This window comes from Rhamphochromis sp. 'chilingali', assembly GCF_963969265.1.
Source record: "Rhamphochromis sp. 'chilingali' genome assembly, chromosome: 3".
Classification (NCBI taxonomy): Eukaryota; Metazoa; Chordata; class Actinopteri; order Cichliformes; family Cichlidae; genus Rhamphochromis; species Rhamphochromis sp. 'chilingali'.
Window position 1 is genome coordinate 34,561,233 of NC_137931.1, and position 20,673 is coordinate 34,581,905.

General features: G+C 45.5%; 2 protein-coding genes across 2 annotated transcripts in view; one reads left to right on the forward strand and one right to left on the reverse strand.

Moving 5' to 3' along the window:
* The window catches only part of cyfip1 (cytoplasmic FMR1 interacting protein 1), a 45,676-nt gene that overhangs the window by 8,041 nt on the left and 16,962 nt on the right, over window positions 1-20,673 (reverse strand). Inside the window, exons 5-23 of the mRNA XM_080876995.1 lie at window positions 15,653-15,754; window positions 15,389-15,570; window positions 14,490-14,586; window positions 14,228-14,356; window positions 14,048-14,152; window positions 13,653-13,744; window positions 12,653-12,770; window positions 12,065-12,187; window positions 11,845-11,970; window positions 11,303-11,469; window positions 10,377-10,524; window positions 8,594-8,747; window positions 8,060-8,216; window positions 7,108-7,204; window positions 6,694-6,770; window positions 5,810-5,918; window positions 5,606-5,725; window positions 5,311-5,510; window positions 4,954-5,041 (exon numbers count right to left, since the gene is read on the reverse strand). Coding sequence (XP_080733121.1) covers window positions 4,954-5,041; window positions 5,311-5,510; window positions 5,606-5,725; window positions 5,810-5,918; window positions 6,694-6,770; window positions 7,108-7,204; window positions 8,060-8,216; window positions 8,594-8,747; window positions 10,377-10,524; window positions 11,303-11,469; window positions 11,845-11,970; window positions 12,065-12,187; window positions 12,653-12,770; window positions 13,653-13,744; window positions 14,048-14,152; window positions 14,228-14,356; window positions 14,490-14,586; window positions 15,389-15,570; window positions 15,653-15,754 — 2,391 coding nt within the window. The remainder of the gene's footprint in view (window positions 1-4,953; window positions 5,042-5,310; window positions 5,511-5,605; window positions 5,726-5,809; window positions 5,919-6,693; window positions 6,771-7,107; window positions 7,205-8,059; window positions 8,217-8,593; window positions 8,748-10,376; window positions 10,525-11,302; window positions 11,470-11,844; window positions 11,971-12,064; window positions 12,188-12,652; window positions 12,771-13,652; window positions 13,745-14,047; window positions 14,153-14,227; window positions 14,357-14,489; window positions 14,587-15,388; window positions 15,571-15,652; window positions 15,755-20,673) is intronic.
* Window positions 17-4,941, forward strand: fndc9 (fibronectin type III domain containing 9). Its single transcript, XM_080877000.1, has one exon. It carries the CDS (start codon window positions 2,856-2,858, stop codon window positions 3,660-3,662), a length of 807 nt encoding a protein of 268 aa, XP_080733126.1. The 5' UTR covers window positions 17-2,855; the 3' UTR covers window positions 3,663-4,941.

Sequence of the window (20,673 nt, forward strand, 5' to 3'; positions counted from 1 at the left end):
CATGCAGAGAAAGACATCAAAAGACATCAAAAAGGTTAGTATGAATATTGCACACCACCATGCAGGGACTTTGTTTTGAGATATTTAAAGGGGGGGATGGTGAAGCTCTGAGAAAGCAGTCCACCAACTACTCTTTCAGAGTCTGCTTCTCTTTAAGGGAGTTCTTTGTCCCCACAGTCCCCAAGTGCTACGTTATAAAGCAGCTTAATTAAAAAGAAAAAGCCAAAATAAACCCAAAGAACAGCTGAGGCCGGAAAAGAAGGTCATAGTAGAGGAGAGGGTAAGTTTTCCTCTTGTGTCATCACAGTGTTAAACATTTGAGAGGATCACAATAATCAGACACACTAACCTGCTGTTGTGAGCTGATGCGTTGTAAATAAAAGTGAAAGGAATCAACGAATGCTTACATTAAATTCCATGGCACTTTTAAAGCGAGTAAAATGGGAACATTTTCCACATTAGGATTATCCTCTGGGGACCACGAACAGCAATACGACAATCTGGCCGCCAGTTGTTCAGAGCTTTTGCTGTGGAACAAACAGTTAGGCAGATGGTCTCGCCAACTGAAGCACATTTAAGCTCCAGTGTCAGATATACAAGATACTCTGACATAAACCAAAGTGCTGCCCGAAGGGGAAATAACGATCAATAACACTATGATGTCTCTGCATTAACTCGCTGGCATGGAAAACAAAATCAAAGCAACCAAATTTGCTAACATATAAAGATTGATTTGTCTGCACTGTGCACTTTTCCCTTACATACACCACAGATTTTTAGTCCTCCCTCTCTCCTGTCAGCAGTGAGGTGAAGCTCTAATCCAGCAGCAGCGGCGATGAGGACACACCGATCTCTGCGTCAGTACTGAGGTTAGAAATCTCCACAGCAGCACGCAGCATCAGAGCGGCGACACAAGAAAAGATTTTTTAAGTGAGTGACGAGCAGCAGCAGCATTACGGGATAATCTGAGCAAACACCAACATGTGCTGGCACAGGTCTCCCGGTAAGTTTCCGTTTTATGCTTTGAATTGATGACGGTGGTCGTACTGGTTACTTGTTACAGCCAATAGTTATAGAAACGTCAATAACAAGATGCTTTTTTATGACACCTCTGAAAAACCACAAGATTTCTTTACAGTTGTAAAAATGTGGCAAAAAGAAAACAAAATGAAACCTGTGAGATTAACTTTGTCTGAAAAGCACCAGTATTTAGGAGGGTTTAAAGCATCATTTGTCATCAGCATTTCTTTTAACTGAGCCTGCAGTGAGCACCAAACCCACCCTGCACTGGTTAAGGGCAAAGTGAAAACTTTTAATCATTTTTACATTTGGGTGTCATTTTATTCAATGCACGTAAAATATTATTCAATACTGAAGATTAAGTTTAGATTTTTAAAGCAAAATAAACTCTTGCAATAGTTAAATATGTCAGCAGGTGCTTTGGGTCAAAGTGTGATTTTATAAAATAAATTTCAGGATTTATTAAAATATTGAAATAAAAAGCTCGTAAACTGGACAGCTCAGAAAAATAAATTTCCATTATGCAATTTGCATCATCTGTGCATAATCTCAGCTCCCTCCCACCCATCTGTTCCAGATAACTCTTTGTACAATGCTTATTATCCTCCGACATTGCTTTGTTTCCCCCTCGTTATGCTTTATATAACATGGTGAGGATCGGCTGTGTGGTCATGACATTTTTCATTATGCTAAGCTCTGTGCATACTGCAAATGGGAGCAGGATTTAAAGTCAGGAAGTAATTAGACCTTTTATTGAAACCATAAATTGGTGAGTTTTTGGATGCGTTTTTGCCCACTTACGTCAGAACAGTCCTAAGACTTAATGCTGCTTTTCCACCAACTATTTAGAACCACCTCCATTCACTTCTATCTGAAACGCAACAAAACACTGACATTAAAGACCTGAGACAAAATCTGGAACCGCCGCCGACGGCGACCAATATCAGCATCAAAAGTACAATTGCATAGATGCTATAAGCATTAAATAAAGAACAGCCACTGATATCAGTGTTTACATTTTTAGTTGTTATAGATCAAAGTAAAGCAGATGTGTTATTCCCTTCTATAATCCTTAAAGGGACAACAGTGGCCGTGCAGTTTGAGCATGTGTTTAACTGCTAATTGTACATAAATAAAATGTGCATGGGTAGGTGTATGAGAGTCAGGCCTAATTCATAAATTCTTAACTTGGATCACGTATGTGGTAATTCTCTGGTATTTGTCTGGCATATTATTATTGTTTTCATTTTTCTTTTTTAAATTTAGTGCACACGTTTTTTTGTTTTTAGCCTCAAACCTAGTTGCGACATAAATGGGGGCTCATCCGGGATCTTTGGGACTCTTCTGAGGGGACTGAACATCAGGTTTCTTTCTCCTATAAGGTGCGTCAAGCTGACTATGTCTTCCCTGTGAGCGAATTCAAGCATTTCAGCTCTTTAGATGTGCTGCCTCCACTAAAACATTTACTTACTTTGTTTACTTATTACTTAACGCTGTCTCGAGCCTCGGATGCCTGTTTTTGTGGAATAAATAATGGTTGCTACTTATGTTCTAAGGAGTAACTGGATTAAGAGCTTGAGAATCACTTCTCAAATCTGGTTAAAAGTGCTTTGCTTCTTAAAGGGAACAAAAGTGCTGATCGGTGGAAAAAAAAGGAAATGGGTTAAAAAAATATGGGTGGGAAGGAGCCAAAATTAAGAGTAAAATGTGAAAGCTTCTGTTGTGCAACATAACTAGGATGGTGACTTAATTAAATGTTATGAATCATGACCAAATGGCTCACTGAGCCAAGAGAAAGCTTATTATTGATGAAGTCTTCTTATATTAGCTCTTAGATGGGGAAAGAGCACAGAAATACCTCACCCTGTCATCTCAAATTAGTCCTTTCAGTGTCTCACTGTGTTCCCATCTTCCTTTTTTCCAGCTCAGTTTTACATCGCAAGCATCAGACAGCTGCAGTAACTGAGGATGCACTTCATTCCTGCAGACTCCATCTTCTCACAATGGTGATTGCAATCTACAACATCTCCTCCACCTCAGCCAGGGTGAGCTGGCCATCCTCCCCCACCTGCATTGACACCTTCTACAGCGTCATGTACGACCCCAACTGGAACAGCCTGTTCATGGGCTACAAGCGCAAAAGCTTCATGTATGAGGATCGTATCCCTGTCAGTCAGACCAGCACACACCTGGCCAATCTCCTCCCTCAGACTGCCTACTTCTTGTGTGTGACGTGTCAGGCTGCCAATCCGGTGCGGGAACAATGCCAAGTGTTCAGCACTCTGAGCGACAGCAGCGAAGGTCACGACAGAGCCGGCTGGGAGCTGGCAATGGCCGTATGGCTCATCTGCTGCATCTTGCTCCTCGTCATCGCCAGCATCCTGTTGTGGAGCTGTCTTAACAACATCTGTATCCTCCCCGGCCAGGCCGCAGCCGGACACCCGGTGGTGACCAACTCAACCTGTCAAGGCATGTCCACATCTGGAGCCCTCTACACTACGAGAAGCAGCAGCCAAGACAGCATCAAACTCTCCAACATCATGCAATCACCCCACCTCTCGGCGCAGCCTACGGGTCACATAATTACCCAAGACCATGAGTTGAGGACGCTGGCTAAGCTGTCCGGCAGCGAGCCAACATGAATCAACTGGATTAAGGTCATCACAGCATTGTTCAGATTCAATTGTCACCGAGTATTTTCATCCACTCACAAAATCCTATTTGTGTGTTTTTCCTCAGAGGAAACATTTCCAACCTATTACAGCAAGGTTTCAACACACACGCACACATGCACACCATTTTAAATAAAAAGATTTATGCTTTTAAGACCTAAAAAAAATTACAAACCAAAAATTAAATATCATTAATATGGCACTCATCTTTCTTTTGGCACTGACAAAAATTTATCCATGTAGAAAAATAAAAAAAATCTGTCATTTAACGCGTCGCCTGCGTGTTTATAGAACGGGCTCAGACAGAAACAAATGTTGTCTGTTTAATCAAAGCTTCACTATCCACAAAAACATTAAAAATAAATAAAATTGTTTTACTCATAACTCTGTAGATCATTCTTTTATATTCATGTCATTTATTTATGTCCATAAATAAACCAAAAATATATATTTTTAAATGTATTTTTTAACCTCTCCTACAGTGAAATTACAAAACCCTCTCAAGCCATATTTGTTCTCCCAAAGTAAAAACAACAACTACTTTTGGACATGTCTGGGAGTGATTTTGATTTATCCAAATATTATTTACATTATTTTGATTGGATATCAAAGTATTCTGCAGTCCAATGAAAAAAGACAAAATCCTTGATGTGTGATTTATAAAGATGATATGAAAAGTGGATTTGAATTGCCTTGGGAACCCCCCCCAAAAAAACATTAGTAGCCAAAGAGTGTTCAGTCAGCGTCTGTCATAGTCAGATCCGCCCCTCTCTCTTCACGTCTGGCTTCAAGAAGCGATGGTGAGAACGGTCACCTCGATGCTTCATAACAGGACTTCACCGACCAGTGAGTGACATCACAGCGGCCACGTCCATCTTTTATACACAGTTTCTGGTCTTATTTTTAGACACAGGAACACACAGACATCAACATCATGAGTGTGAGGACTGAAACAGTCTGACAGCATCATAGCTACACTATCAGGTTAGCGCCCCCAGCGTGTTGGTCCACATAACTACACGTTAAACAGAAGAACATGTGATTGACTCATGTGCTGCATGGAGTTTTCACATTTCATGACATTTAAGGCATTCATTTCCTCCGAGGGGACGTCTGAGCACGTGCACACACTTCCCAGAGTAATGCTTTCACCCTTGTATTCTGTGGATACAGTTTGACAGCGTATACTGAATATCTGAGAGTCCACCCCTGTAATATGAGGAGATAAAGTGTGGGAGCTCTAACAGAAAAATGTCCTGACCTTTGACCCGTACAGGTACTGAGGCTGAGCGTTGGGTGGTTTATCCCTCTGGAACTCCTGAGAGAAGGGCAGGATGGTGCGCACAAACCTGAAGGCAGAGTTGGAAACATATCTCCATTAAAATAACATCGGGATTGAAAATACAAGACCCACACAATTACTCCCTTTTCCCCCCTAAACCTTTGAGAAGCACAATCTGATATTTTATCTAATAAAACTATAAAAAATAAAATAAATAAACAGCTGTGAACGTTTATAAGAAACTGCCTCTTAGTTTTAGCTCCAGCTACTGGCATTAATATATGAACATTTTGGTCTTTCTGTGACCTTCACCGTGATTTTATTCTGAAATGTCACCTGTTGGTAGACCCGTTGTAGCAATAGTTGGGTAAGAAGTCGTAGTTGAGCTCCCAGAAGACGTGCAGTGTTATCCTGCCATAAGGGGCCGACACGTTGTGGTTGGCTTCGCGAAACATGGCGTCAAAGCTGTCCAGAGTCAAGAACTTGCTCAGGAGCTTGTGCGTCATGCGGTTGACCTCCAGAAGGCCTTCCAGCTCCTTTAAACAAGTCACACACCACCAATATATATTTTTAACTAAGTCAAATGAAAAACCCCAGGAATCATCAGCTAAATTAAATTACAACTACATACCATGATGGAGGTTAGATCCTCACTCTCGAAGCGACCGATAGCCAACTCCATAGATTTGTAAAGAGCAGCAGAAACCCTCTGAGTGATGAGTCTGTTGAGATCGATGGAGCGGCCTAGAAGCTGAGGTTCACAGCCAGTTAGTTAGAGACAACATGAAGGTGGGAGTACAGCGAGGTGGAAAGCACGACAGCGTGCAGCTTATACCTGGACGTGGCGTTGCTTCAGCAGAGTCTCGTAGCGGTTAGAGGACGGCCAGGGAATGTTGGCTCCTTGGTTCTTGCAGTCAGATCTCAGCCGTTTGTCAAGCAGAAGACTGAAAGAGGATTCACATAAACACAGAGAAGTCAAGGTTTGTAAAAATCACACCTTTAGGCCTGCTCCTTATTTCCTGGCATGTATATCTGGTTCACTTTAATCATGACCAGAGTTTCTAATGACGAGGTCAGTGTATGTACACAAACCTCTGTGAGCCATAAGCTCAGACTGCTCTAAACGCTCAGTGAGGGGCAGCCAATCAGAACAGAGATGGCTTCAATGGGGAGAAACTAAAATAGTTTGCTTCAGAGACATAACACAGGGGCTCCCCCGAGGTCCAGTGTAGGATAAAGGAGGATTATTCTGAACTGTGAATTATGCAAAGCTATTGTGATAGAACTGGAAGTGAGCCGAGTTTTGAACCGTTCCCTCGGATCCCCACAATCCTGGAGGGTAGAGGTGCATTTGAAATTGTCCGACTATGTCCTGTTTGTGTCTGTCATATTTGACATTTGCAATATTACAAATATTAAATAAATAATTTGTACCTAAGCACATGTGCTATAGCACCTTTATCCCCTTCATCCTCCCACAGAGTTTTTTAATACCCTCTGCTACGTTCACACTATCACTCTAGCTGGACGACAAATAAGCTAGCTGTCGTTGAGGCCTTGACAACGTAAAAACATTGGAAAAGTGATCCGACTGCTTCTCAAACTAATCATGCTACTTGATTACTACTGGAATCAACACATTAGAAAACAGACGAAGCAATCAAATCCTTTCTTATGAGACTGTGTGTCTGCACATAAGGGGGAGAGGGGTCGACGTACCTTCCAGCTAGAATCTTGTAGTACCCAAATATCTGATCAGCAAGCTTGTAGACAAACTGATCAAAGCACAGGTTAACCTGAAGAAAAAAAAAATGTTTAAAAGTTTCAACATAGATGACCAATGAAATAGTACTTTCTTCTGGTTTAAGGAGAAAAATTATTTTCACAGATTTTTGTAAAGAACCGAGCCAAATCCATTCTACATGCACATTAACAAAGCTCTGCAAGCGGCTACATAATGAATAGAAATGCAGCTACTCAACAGCTCATGAAATGGACAGGAAACTGAGATTAATGAGGTGACTATAGGAGAGCTTGTAAGCAACAAACAGGATATTTAGGAAAGCCGTGCAGTCAGAGGCATTATGAGCGCGGTGATGCAGCCGCCACATATCTGAGATCATGATCCTTTACCTCTGCCTCTATTTCATCGTAGAGGAACTGCTTCTTGAATTTGGTCAGGGCGTAGTGTGCGCTGTCGTTGTACAAATCCAGAGGATATAGCACATACCTGCAGGGGATTAAGATGTTATTCTAGAATTAAACACACCCTGCAACCGTGAGAGAATTAATCTGTTCAGCAACAAGGATAAAAGCTGAGACGTGTAAAATAAGAAGCTTCATTTAGCTGCAGCAGCAGTTGGTTAAAAAAGGAAGCGTTACATCAAACTCATCAGTTCGATCGTGTTCACTCGAGGTTAACCATCGTCGTTCAGCGCCGCTCTTTGGAAACTAGCAGAACTGATACGCGCCACACAGACATCTGCTTAAATATGCACGACCTGCACAAAACACTTACTCTCCATAGTAAATAAGAGTAAAACACAGAGTTTTTCTTTTCTTTTTTTCCCCAAAAATTTTGGGTGAATATTTGAAGAATTATAGCACGTATGCTTCCTGCCAGCTGATGTGCTTAATGGCTTATGTAAAACCTGCCTCGTATCAACGTAATCCTGCAGCAAAGATTTAAAGCAGACACGAAAACATTCACGGATAATCCCAATTTTTGGGATTTCATCCAGGGTCCTATTTGAAAATGGAAGATGAAAAGAAACAAGCGCTGAAGTTGTCAGAACGCATCTGTCCGATCGCAACCGCCAATCGCAAAGAGCCAGACTGTGACTAAACATGAAGTTTAGTTAGAGAAGGACAAACGCAGTCCTCCGTTTTTGCACCAAGTTGCAAATTATACCATGGAGAATATCTATTTCCACTGCTGTGAGAAGAACACCAAACAATCAGCCCATCTTTCACATAGGATGAAGAACTTAATAATAAGAATGGGAGGGAAACTGTCCAGTAGTTATCAGAGTTGGTGGTAACCAGTGGAAATAAATGTTCTTGGTTACAAAAGAAGCATATTTACTCCATCATTGAAGCCTCCTTAGTCTCCAGGATGTGATCGGTGAGGATCCAGGGCATGGACATCTCGATGGGGAACTGGATCCTGCGACCCATGGTGAGTTCCAGAAAGAACTCTCTGAACCACAGCTGGGAGAGGTCACAGCACTGCTGCAAGGTCTCTGAAGGGAAGAGAGGGGAGATGGAAGAAGGTTACATCAGAGTCCCCTTCCAAAAGCTGTCAGGGGCCTCGGGCTGGTGATGATATTTATCGTTTGCTGAACAAAATGATTTGAGTTTTAGACTATGACTTTCTGAGTGTGTGAGTGATGAGATGTGTGGTTGCACTTTTTAAACAGAGCTTCAAAGTCCTGTACTTGAAGTTATGAGTGCTCAAAAATTATGACTTTTCAAGCCAACCCTCTAATCCCAGAAATGTTCATTAAATATCGTTAAATATCCAAAAGTCGTAATAGGAAAATAAAATAAGAATCATCTTATTCTAAGGGAGGCAGAGATGAAACGTTCTCAGGTGTGACTGATTGCATCTGCCTCTTACCGCTAAAGTTCAGCAGGTGAGTGTAAAAGAAGGACTCGCGGTGAAATCTCTCGATGTCCAGGATGGTGGGGCCCTCCAGGCCGCTGCGCAGAGTCTTTTTTGAGCCACTTTTTTCAGCAATGAGTGACTCCAGCATGGTCCTCACCATGTAGAGCTGCATCAACAAAGAGAATTGAGTAAAGGAAGACCTCATTAGTGCCGGCGCCCTGCTGACTGTACTCACAACCCTGCAAACACTAATCTCATTACAGGTGGGCAGCCGGTATGAAAGCTCCGTGTTGCTTTCAACATTTTCATCATCTCAGTCATTCCATAGTGGTGTGGAAAAGTGTTTGCCTCTTTCCTGGTTTCCTAGTGTGTTGCATATTTGCACCCCAGGGTGTGGTCCTGTCAGAGCGCAATGGATCGGCGCTTCATCATGTTTATTTTTTTCCTCTTAAGCTAAGGAATAAAATACTGTAGCAGTTCAAATATTCCAGGTAACTGCTGTATCCATCTCAAATTAAAAGTGCTTTAGCATGGATAGAAACTCTGTTTCTTAGCAAGGCTTTTATTTTGAAAGAAACATGTTCGTTTTATTTAAAATACGGTACATGAGATTATCTATGGTGTCATCCTCTGACATTTCTTATTAATTCCCATGTTAATTAATAAAGAATAACTGAGGACAGGATGTGAGCGGTCAGTTATTATGCAAAACTGCCTCCACAGGAAGCAGAATTATATAATCCTGGAAACAAATCAAAAGCTAACTGTGCTGATGCGCTCTGGTGCGTAAACAAATAGTGCCACACACCTGCACACACCTGGAAAACAGATTAGTTCTTGGAAATGACCCCTGAGCTGATAAATCTGTCTGCAGTACAGAACATAACAGATGGTACTACTGAGTCTGACATAAAACACAACTTTAAACCCAGCACCACACAGGATGAATGGGTATAAAAAGAACCCAAGGTGAGGTGTGCGGTGTAACTGCCGATGGTGAAAGCAGAGGTCTCAGAGCCACAAACTGAGTACCGTAAACCCAAAAAACGTCTTAGTCCAATCCCGTAACACCTTTTACACAGAAGATTCACAATTCATTAAAAAAAAAAGTAGAAAACAAAAAGTAACCATCTTCTGAAGCTTTCATACTACAAAATATCAAAAGCAGGTAAGAGGATCTTTGAAAAGCTAGTAAATCCAACATCCCCTTCCAATTCTCAGTGAGAGGTGGTGATAGCTGGGCTGATGGATGATGGGTTTCCAGGTTAGGAAAAGTGCTGGAGGATCACCTACAGTGATTTACTATGCTACAATGCATTTATGTACTTTTGTAACTTTTTTGCTTTTCACTCATTCATTCAAATATGCAGTGTGAAACATTAGAAACATAATATAGAATTATACAGAATATATACAGAATTATTGTGGATTTTGATTAATTCGTCACCATTTTATCCACATTAAAAAGGCTCCTTACAGTAAATACCCTCTGCAAATTTTAATGTCAAACCTTCACCACCAGGGGGCAGTGCTCTACCCGTAGGTTTGTTGCCGTTTTCAGACGTAACCTTTGATATCTCGTTTTAGTCCTACTTGCATTTTCTCGAGAGGCTTTACTTTATGCCGCACACCTTTTCCTGTGTTCTTAATAACTTACACCACTGTGTGGTATACACTGGTACTACATGAAAATGCAGTTCAGCCAAAATGTAACTATACGCAAAACGTCTATGTAGCATCCTGCATCCTCATACATTAAAATGAGTTATGATAAAGAATGTCAGTGAGGTGAGACCTGCGTGCTGGACGGCCCCACGGCGCGGCGAGGAACTTTAATGTCAAAGCCACCCTTTGGATCTTTTTCTCCACGGAGGGCGGGGTCATTGTGAGGCTCCCGGCCGGTCTCCCAATCGCACACGGTCTTTCGGATGGCCTGGAGGACGCTGCAGAAAGAAGGAAAAACAAAATACTTTTGAATGAGACGGTTTTACTTTGTGTCTTCAGCCAAAAGGAAGACGCACTTAGGCCTTTACTGGAGCACCAACGAACCGAAAATGAGAATGTGTATAAATGGTGGTTAATGCAAAAACCACAATATTTCTATTCAATATGTTAACAAATGTAGTCTCAAACACAACTTAATAACAGATGAGCTAAACATGGTAAATAAATTGACATTAAGCAGGAAATTATTTAGGCAAACAGGTTTTACTTGAGCAGGATGGCCAGATATTTGAAGCAATAGTTTGCCAATTAATTTGAGCATTTTTAATTATTATTTTTTTGTCCATCTCAGACAACGAAGCAGCTCGCAATCAAATTACTAGTGAAGAGTCCCTGCACTCTTATTTTGAAAGCTAAGTTCAGCCCAATGTGTCCCTGTGGGCTCACTCACTGGCTGGATCGTTACTGAAGCGGTCCTCATTATCAGTTAACCGCCTCTCCAGAGAGAGCTTTGTGTCCTGTGGATGGATGATCTGCAACACAAGCTTTGTTCTGCTCTGGAGATCTCTAAGGACTGTGGGGTGGAAGTCCAGCACAGGATGGTGCAATCAGCTGAGTCCCCCATGTTGTTTTATTTGCATCACAAAGGCAATTTAAACATTTTCGGGGGGGGGGGGGGGGGGGGGAAATCAGCGCTTTTTAATAAACCATCACATCTCCCACAAACTGGATCTAAATCTGAGTGCGATCTAAATCTGACTGTAATGCGATTCGAACCTCTGGATGACATTTTTCTTCTTCTTGATAGCGAGGCGCAGCGGATCACGCAGAGTGACCTGAGCAAAGTCCTGCAGAGCTGAGTAGATGGTGTGACGGATGGCGTGGTTGAACACGCTCTCCATGCGTCCCATCAGCACCTGCAGTCCCTTTATCATTGCAATCACCTGTAAAAGCACAACAATGGATCAGGGACAAGAATTCAAGTGGATCAAAAGACCAATCTTGTCATTCCATGAAAAAAAAAAAAATCAATCAGCATCCAAGTCCTGATTCCTTCTGGCTCAAAATCTGCTTCCAATATATTCATATTTTAACACTCTGAATGCAGCTTATGTGAAAATGAGGAACAAAACTGTTGTTCATGTATTCTCTATAACAGCTTGGACAGATCACATCCACCAAGAAACTTAGAAGGACGCTATGTACAGTGGGTACATAAAGAATACGCTGATTCTGGTAGGTTGCAGTGGGAATGTTTTTCCGGTCTGAATGATTTCACATGGAGTGACCATTTAAATGTGTGCACTGATGTGACAGACCTCTACGAGGGCAAACTTCTCCTCGCTGGTGTAGTTGTATCTGGTGGCCCTCTCGTACTCCTCGGCGTTGTCGGGGCACTCTTTATTGGAGTACTTGTCTGTGGGATGTACCAGTTTCCAGGAATACTGCAGGAAGAGTTGGGAAGGGGGGAGGATTACTCTTACTTTTATAAATACAAACATCTCAGCTGGAATCACTCATCATGCGTTTTCTCCTCACCACTTCCATAACATGAGCGCTCCACTGTGAGAGCAGCTGCATGCCCTGCAGGGCCAAGTCAAACAGCTTCCTGTACTCAGTGTCAGTCTTCTGGGCTTCCTGACGCCCTGACCCGGTCACCACCTACATCAGCACACAAACAAACGTCATTTAAGGCTCAATCCACACAATCCTGACTTTCTCACAGTATAGATTAGTGCTGAAAAAAAGAAAATCAGCATAAACCTAAATACCAATAAAAACGGCCCTCTTCGAATTTATCTTTCCTGCCCTTATCATTCCTGTGTTCAGTGTATTTCTGACCCACAAGTCAGTTAAATTCCCATCTCAGTCACACTAAACAATGACCCCTGAAAATCCGCCGGGTTAAGACATCTGCTGAAAAGCCTCTTACATCACAGCTGGGAATTTAAACATACCAATGAACATAAGAAAGCTTTAAAAGCTGGAGTGTGTTTCTCTCTGGTGAAATAAAGGTCAGCGGGATACTGATCCTCTACAGCAGCTTATTATGACAATAAACCTGCACCGCATTCAATCCAATACCTCGCCGATGATCTTTAACATCCGAGGGAAAGCCACACTAACCTCACTGTTGCTGTAGCGAGCGAGCTCGGAGATGAAGCGCATGTGATCGTCTCGGATCTGAAGCATCTGCTCACAGATGTTGTACTGAGGGCTGCTGGATATGGACGTGCAAGTCCACCTAAAACATAAGAAAGAGGAGAGAATCAGAGCAAGGAATTATGGGATAAATGAGTGATGATAAAGAAAAGCATCCATAGGAGAAAAACAGCTTTAGGTGCCAGCTGCTAAGATTACGCATAAAAACAAATGAAACCCGATAGAGAGGTGGTGCATGGATCGAGTAAAAATGTCATTTTGCTGCAGCATGTTTGTTTTAAAGGAGAGCGTGAGACCACACGCCTGCCAAAGTTTGCCAAAGTTCAACTCGATCACAAAGATGAAATGCTACAACGCACCGACACCACGTCAACCCTTCACACTGACTTATGAAAAAGTCACATAGTAAAAACTGTGTCCGTGCTGTCTGCAGCTGCCTGCTCCTACAACAAAGCACATTCCCCGCCTGGGGGGGACGACAACATTCAGCTGAAGCAAAATCATCAGTCCAACAACTGCTGAGAGATTTCACTGAGACTACAAGACAAGAAATCAAACTGTGGCTCACATATTTTAGACAAACTGACATCATCGTCCCTACAAATATAGCGGACCAGGTGCCCAGACCGCATTTTTATCCCTTGTCCCATTTATCGGGACAATGTCCGACATTTTGAATAACTCTAGTAGAAAAAGTGGACACGAGCTTCAATAAAAGTCTGCAGCTCACAGTTTAAAGGGAGAAATCTGTTCTGAGCAGCATTAAACTGCTACACTTTATTCAAATTAGATCCCATCATGCCGACGGTCACAGCTGGTTGGAGAAAGAACTGCGATGAACGAAAAGCAAATTTCGTTTTTGACTGTTCACGTTTGGAGCGGGAGAAAAGAAAAAGAAAAATCATAGTTTTAACAGTCTGTCAGCTCCTAAAATTTCAGCCACGCAGCTGTCTTCTGCTCTCACCTGGACTTGTTCTCTTCAAAGTGAGCGCTGGTCTTGATGTACCGGGACAACTCAATCTGCATGTCTCCAAACAGCGGCACCACCTGGAGTTGCTGCGAACACCAAGAACACACGAACCATTTAAAACCGTGGACAGCAACCATGATGACAACCACAAGGTGGAAACTAGCATTTTAAACACCGATTTGACGATCGATAAAGCTAGCATTACCATTAGCTTTTTACATGTGGGATTTTATTCCATGGTTTGAAGTTTTGGTATTTATTTCCTAAATACATCAAACAGCCGTAAAAAGAAATCTTATATAACGTATCACTCATCATCGGTTTTTTGTTTTTCCAGTCAAGAACAGATGTGTTTGTGTTTTTTGTTCATGTCACACGTCCCACCGTACCTTGAAAAACTTGTCGATCTTGCTCAGGTTTATTCTCTTCTTGGCATCCAGTTTGTAGATGTTGCTGCTGTTTCCATCCATGAGGTACAAGCCGAAGCCCATCACCTGGAGAAGAGGAGAGCTGTGGTTATCCTGTGCACAGCGCTCTGGTTTAAAACGAGCCTCCGCAGCGTCACTTACTTTGAGCAGCATGTGTTTCTCGCTGGGAGTGAGGTACAGCTTGTTGTCGTAGTAATCGGCACACAGGTTCACGATATCCGCCAGCAGCTCTTCATATCCGTGGATCACCTCCAGCTGCTGCTGCAACGACTGGCAGAGGGTACACAAGAGTTTAATATTAAAGAAATATTTACTTGTCAAATCCTGTGTGCCAAAGAATATGGAGAAATGAGATTTGACGTTATGAATGCTGCAAAGAGTGTTTTACACTCTTTAGACCAACCTGGGTGATTTTGTTGTGATTAGCCAGAAACATGGACAAATTCTGAGACTCCTGAATGGACGAAGGCTCCGACATCTTTCGGAGAAACTGAGCGGCTCTGAGCAGAGGAGAGAAACGGTGCATTCGTTTTAAAGACCAAACACAGCCTCTCTATACCAGAGAGAGACGTGAACACATACGTGAGCTGCGCTTGAAATTCCCAGAGATCAACTTATGTATTTTACATCGAGAAGAAACACTGACGGGAGTGCTACCCCTGAAGTCAAGCTCGCTGAGATTCAAACGTGACGGAGACTTTTACTAGATGCACCTATGGTATCAAATCGAGACATTATATGACGCGTCACTTTGTTCTGGCATTATTGCATTCACAAATGTGACCGCCCGCCCAGTATGGAGACAATAATACCCATCAGCCTCTTAACGCTGAGTGTTAAAAAGGTCATCCTGAGAACTCCCTGATGTTAGGCAGGCAAAACTGGACTGATTCATTTTCCTCAAACGTCCTAAAATGTGGCTAAAAAGCTGAGCAAGTTAAAAGGGAGAAAAAAAAAAAATGAACATGAACTTTTATCGTGTTTACTATGAACACTTTGACATCATACTGAAGCTCTGAATGTCTGACCGCATGTGGGAAGCTCTTTTACCGATTTCTGTTCAGACACTTTGCATCTGTAAACCTGCAGACACGCAGACAAATAAGTCAAAGCAGAAGCAAGGAGGGTCGAATGAGCCTCTGCTCTTTATCATACTCCATATGATTAATTCCATATATTCCAACACCGAGATCAGGAAGGGGATAGTAAATGGTTTCCAGGTTGCTGACTGATGCTGCCATCTAGTGTCTGTGGGGCTAACTGGCCTCGTGAGTGCAGGAGAGCGTGTGTTTTATGGAGTACCGTTTGTACGCCGAGTGGTCGTTTTTGACGCTGCACTTCATGTTCTTCAGCTCATCCAGCACGGCAAACATGTTGATAAACTTCCCGAGGGTCAGCAGGTACGCCTCGGAGACAAAGTCCTTCCTGCGCTCGGTGTGACACAGACGGCGGACCTCGCCGCAGAAACGATCGATGGCTGTGCGCTGCGGGAAAATAAAGCAGCTTTAGAGGATTTAGAGACGGCCGGTCATCATCAGTATCTGCTGATCAAAGAATTGATGATACCTGGAAGTACATGAAGTTCATCAGTTTGGTGACTTCAGGCTCCAGCACCTCGACAGTCTTCTCATAGATCTCCACTCTGTTGGGCTGCTCGTTGCATTTCACCTGAGAAGAAAGAAACAAACGCAAAGAGCAGCGTTCATCTTATGAACCAAAGAAAAACATGACCTTTTTCTGACTGGGTCCTAGTTACAGCAGATTCAGTAAGTCGAATGCTCTCTGGAAGCTGAGACTTCTCTTAAAGAATCAGCAGAGACAGAACAGTCTGACCCTCCTCCACCTCATCTACTCTACTAAAGTTAACTCTTTTTGCCTCAGTCAGCCCTCTGTTGCATCGTCAGCGTTAGCACCGCAGTGTCACAAACCAACATCCCAGCTTTAGGTGACCATCAGATGTGCACAATGCAGTTTAATCAAAAGGCTCGACTATGAAATTGTTTGTTGTTGTTTTTTTTTAATGTTTTACTGTTCACGTTTTCATCATCCAATCAGTTTAATGTTCATCAAATAAAAAGAAATTTCAGCAGAAATCAACACAAAAATAAAAACAATATCATTACATCACATCTATGATCAACCTGAGATCCACTACAAGACACCAAAGACAGGAATTAAACAAATAATGATTCCGTTTTTGTTTTTAGTTCAAATGATCTGGAAAAAACCTAAAGTCCCAGTTAGCATCAAAATTAATAATAAGCATGAATTAGGCTGCTGGGGGATTCCCATGATGCATTGAGTTTTTCTTTTTCAGTCACTATGTATTAACAGACCTCTCTGCACTGAATCATACATGTTCCCTTTCAGTCGATTCACTCGGTACAACACATAAGTATGGGATATCACGCCCTCGCGTGTCCTGGCTGAAGAAACCTTTATTCACGCCTTTACGGCAGATGACGTGTGATGACACGCGCAAGGCCCCGCCCGCACATATAGCCGCTGCCATCACCGTCATCCCTCAGTTCTTACGCTCTTCACCTCGCTGAGAACACCTCTGCTGAGTTGGGCTAGCTAGCTACTGCTAGTTAGCTCCGTTGTCTGCCAACTTGAACCTAGCTTAACTGCCCCTGTTGGTGTTAGCCTCCACCGCCCAGCTGGTGCGTAGGCTGCCCGCGGAGCGCTATTTTCAAGTTTTTCTTGTGCAGCGTTTCGCTTTGCGTTTTGGGAATGGACTCCAAACCGAAGCGAGCAAAGCAGAAATCTTCTGTTCGCCCCTGTCCTCAGGGATGTGGTTTCTCTTTGCACGACAGCGACCAGCACGATGCCTGCCCTGTCTGCCTGGGGATCGTCCACGCTAGGAGAGCGTTGACGGAGCCCGAAGCTTGTGCGTTTTGTCGCCAGCTCCGACGCTCGACCCTGGAAAGACGGGTGACGTTTGTGGAAAGAGTGCTGGGACGCTCGGCTGTCGCACGGCATGACCCTCTTCTTTCCGAGTCTGGAGCCCCGGCTTCGTCCGAGTCCGAAGACGAAAATTTTCAGGTCGATGTCCCCGCGATTAGCTGGGCTGACCACATGGAATACGTTGACGGGTTAGCCGATGACGGACCGGAACCATGCAGGAGCGCTGACGGGCTTCAGCCTGGGTTGAAGCCCGCCAGCGCTCCCCAGGAAGACGATGACGTGCTGGACATCGGCCTGGATATCCATGGTTTGTCGGAGGATGAGCAGGAGAGCTCATTGTCGACCCAATATGCCGCCGCTGCTGCGCCGGTCGGCCACGATGACACCTCTCTTTTCTCCCTGTTTCGCCGTGCCGCTGAGAAGCTGCAGGTGGACTGGCCCTCTCCTCCACCAGCTCGGAAGCCGTCGCGGTTTGCGGGTTTTTTCCTTCCACCGGAGCCCGCAACGGCCAAAAACTGCCTCCCCATGTTCCCAGACTTTCTCTGCGAGCTAACAGCGTCATGGGACAAACCTCTGTCTACCCGCGTCACTGTGCCCGGCTATGGGCAGTACATGGAATTGGACGGCGCCGAGGGAGCTGGTTTAGCTAACCCACCCCCTATGGAGCCGTCTCTGGCTGCTTATCTGGCCCCGTCCCATAACCATGGTGTCGGTGGCCCCGCAACTCTGCCGTCCAAGCACTGCAGATTCTCGGCCTCGCAGCTGGAGAAGATTTATCGGGCTCAGGCCGGCACCGCTCGAGCCATGAGTTCCGTCACCATGCTCCAGACGTACCAAGCAATGTGCCTGGCGGAGCTTGGATCGCTGGTTCCGGAGGACAGCCCGCTGTCACCTCTTCTTAACGAGGTTAGAGTCACCACGGATTACATCCTCCGTGCGTCTCGCTGTGCAGCGCTCTCCCTGGGCAGAGGGATGGCTTCGACAGTGGTGGCGCAGAGGCACCTGTGGCTGACCCTCTCCGACGTCCCTGATAGAGACAGAGCTGTGTATCTGGACGCACCAGTGTCTGCGGCTGGGTTATTCGGACATTCACTTGAAGCCATTCAGGCTAGATTCGATCTGAGGAAGAAGCAGACGGAAGCTCTGCGCGACATCATCCCCAGACGCCAGCCCCAGCCCAAGCCCACTGCTAGCTCTCACAGGCCCGCCGCTCCTCTGACAGCTGGCAAGAGACCGGCGCCCACTGCTGGAGTGGGAGGGCCGCCGGCGAGAGCACGTACTCCGGCCCGAGCTCCACGCCAGTCGGCCTGGGGCAAAGGCCCTCCCCCGGGCCCCCGACGGGACCCGACGCCCAGGAGGAAGAAGCCTCAGCCCTCCTAGCTGTGATTGCGAGTGGGGAAGGGATCCGGCAGCAGGGAGACGCTGCTCTTACCCCTCTGTTGCCGCACAAGAGGTGCCGCTTAAGTTCTGTTCAGGTTGTCAGCCCCAGAAGGCGCTGCACTTCCCTATCGCGGTCTCCCAAGCACATAACCCCTGCACACGGTTCAGATGTGTTGAATGTTCAAGCGACCACATCGAGTGTTCCCGCTGTTTTTCATTGTTATGCCCCGAAAAAGGTGCACCCAACAAAATGTATAAATGTACATGTTCCCATGTTGCAATCAATAAAGAGTGTTGTTTACTCTCAAACAATCTCAAATGCTCAACCTGCAGGCGAAATGAGCCAGGTCAGGCAGGGGATGCAGTCCCCTGCAGACACACTGGGGGGCGACGGCGCCCCGCCGTCAGTGCTGCAGGCCAGCCGGCTGGCTGCTCACTTCCCTCAGTGGCGCGCTTGCGCCCCCTCTCCGTGGGTGCTGCAAACCGTTGCCATGGGTTACCGGTTGCAGTTCCGGGTCAAGCCGCCTCGTTTCCAAAGAGTCGTGAACACGATTGTCAACCCCGAGGCAGCCTTGGTACTCAGAGAGGAAATACAGGCGCTATTACAGAAGAGAGCAATACGGGTGGTCCCCGCTTCGGAGACGGACAAAGGTTGGTACAGCCGTTATTTTGTCATTCCGAAGAAAGGGGGAGGGCTTCGTCCCATCCTCGACCTGCGAGTCTTGAACACGTACCTGCGAACGTACAGGTTCAAGATGCTAACACTCAGACAGCTCCTGAGTGCAGTCGGCCCGGGAGATTGGTTTGCGACAATCGATCTAACAGATGCTTATTTTCATGTCGCTATACACCCGAAACACAGGCAGTTTCTGAGGTTTGCATTCGAGGGCGTAGCCTACGAATACCTAGTGCTGCCGTTCGGGCTGTCGCTCGCTCCCCGCACCTTTACGAAATGTGCCGAGGCAGCGCTAGCGCCCCTCAGGAAGAGGGGCATCCGCATCTTGGCCTACCTGGACGACTGGGCTCTCGTGGCTTGCTCCAGAGAACAGGCGGAGACGCAGCTGTCGCGGGTTCTGTCACACATTCAGACACTGGGGTTCTCTGTGAACTTTCAGAAGAGCTCGCTAATCCCAGGTCAACAGATCGCTTTTCTCGGTCTGGAAATATGCTCTCTTTCCAGCCGCGCACGGTTGTCAGAGCACAGAGTGGCCGCGTTTCATCGCTGCCTCGCTCAATTTCAGCTGGGACGCAGACTGCGTTTCCAGACGATATTGCGCTTGTTGGGCATGATGGCATCTATGATCGCCGTAGTGCCGCTTGGGCTGTTGAAAATGAGAGCGTTTCAACGCTGGACTCTCTCTCACCGTTTGTGTGCTTCGCGTCACCTCCGGAGGAGGCTGCCGGTAACTGCGTCTTGCATGCTAGCTCTCCGTCCTTGGAGGGAGCCCGGGCTACTGCACCAGGGCTCTCGGATTGGGAGGGTGTTGTTTCGCAAGGTGGTGTCCACAGATGCTTCCCTAAGTGGGTGGGGAGCGCTGTGCGAGGGTGCGTCAGTGAGAGGGATCTGGTCCGCGGCTCAGCGCCAGCTGCACATCAACCACTTAGAGCTGTTAGCAGTGTTCTTAGCTCTAAAGCGTTTCCGTCCAGTCCTGCAGGGCCAGCATGTCTTAGTCAGGACGGACAATTCAACAGTGGTGTCTTATATAAACAGGCAGGGAGGAACACGCTCTCTTCCCCTGTTGCAGCTGTCTCGCTCTCTGCTGTTATGGTGCAGTGTTCATTTTCTGACTCTAAGAGCCACCCATGTCCCGGGCCACCTGAACCTGGGGCCGGACCTTCTCTCCAGGGGGGGTCCTCTGGTGAGAGAATGGAGGTTACACCCTTCAATAGTGGCTCAGATTTGGGATCTATTTGGCGAGGCGCAAATAGATCTTTTTGCTTCCAGGGTGAATGCTCACTGCCCCCTGTACTTCTCCATAATCGACCACGATGCACCCTTGGGCTTGGACGCGCTAGCGCACCAATGGCCAGACGTGCTCCTGTATGCATTTCCCCCAGGGGAAATGATATCTCCAATTCTGGAGAGGGTGCGTCGGCATTCCCTCTCTCTGATCCTGGTGGCCCCTTGGTGGCCCGCGAAGTCGTGGTATGCAGAAATAATCAGCCTGCTTGCAGCAAGTCCTTGGCAGCTTCCTCTCCGCAGGGATCTCCTCTCTCAGGCGGGGGGGGAAGTGTTTCATCCGCGCCCGGATCTGTGGCACCTTCATGCTTACCTGCTGAGAGGTTAAACTTGGTTGCTA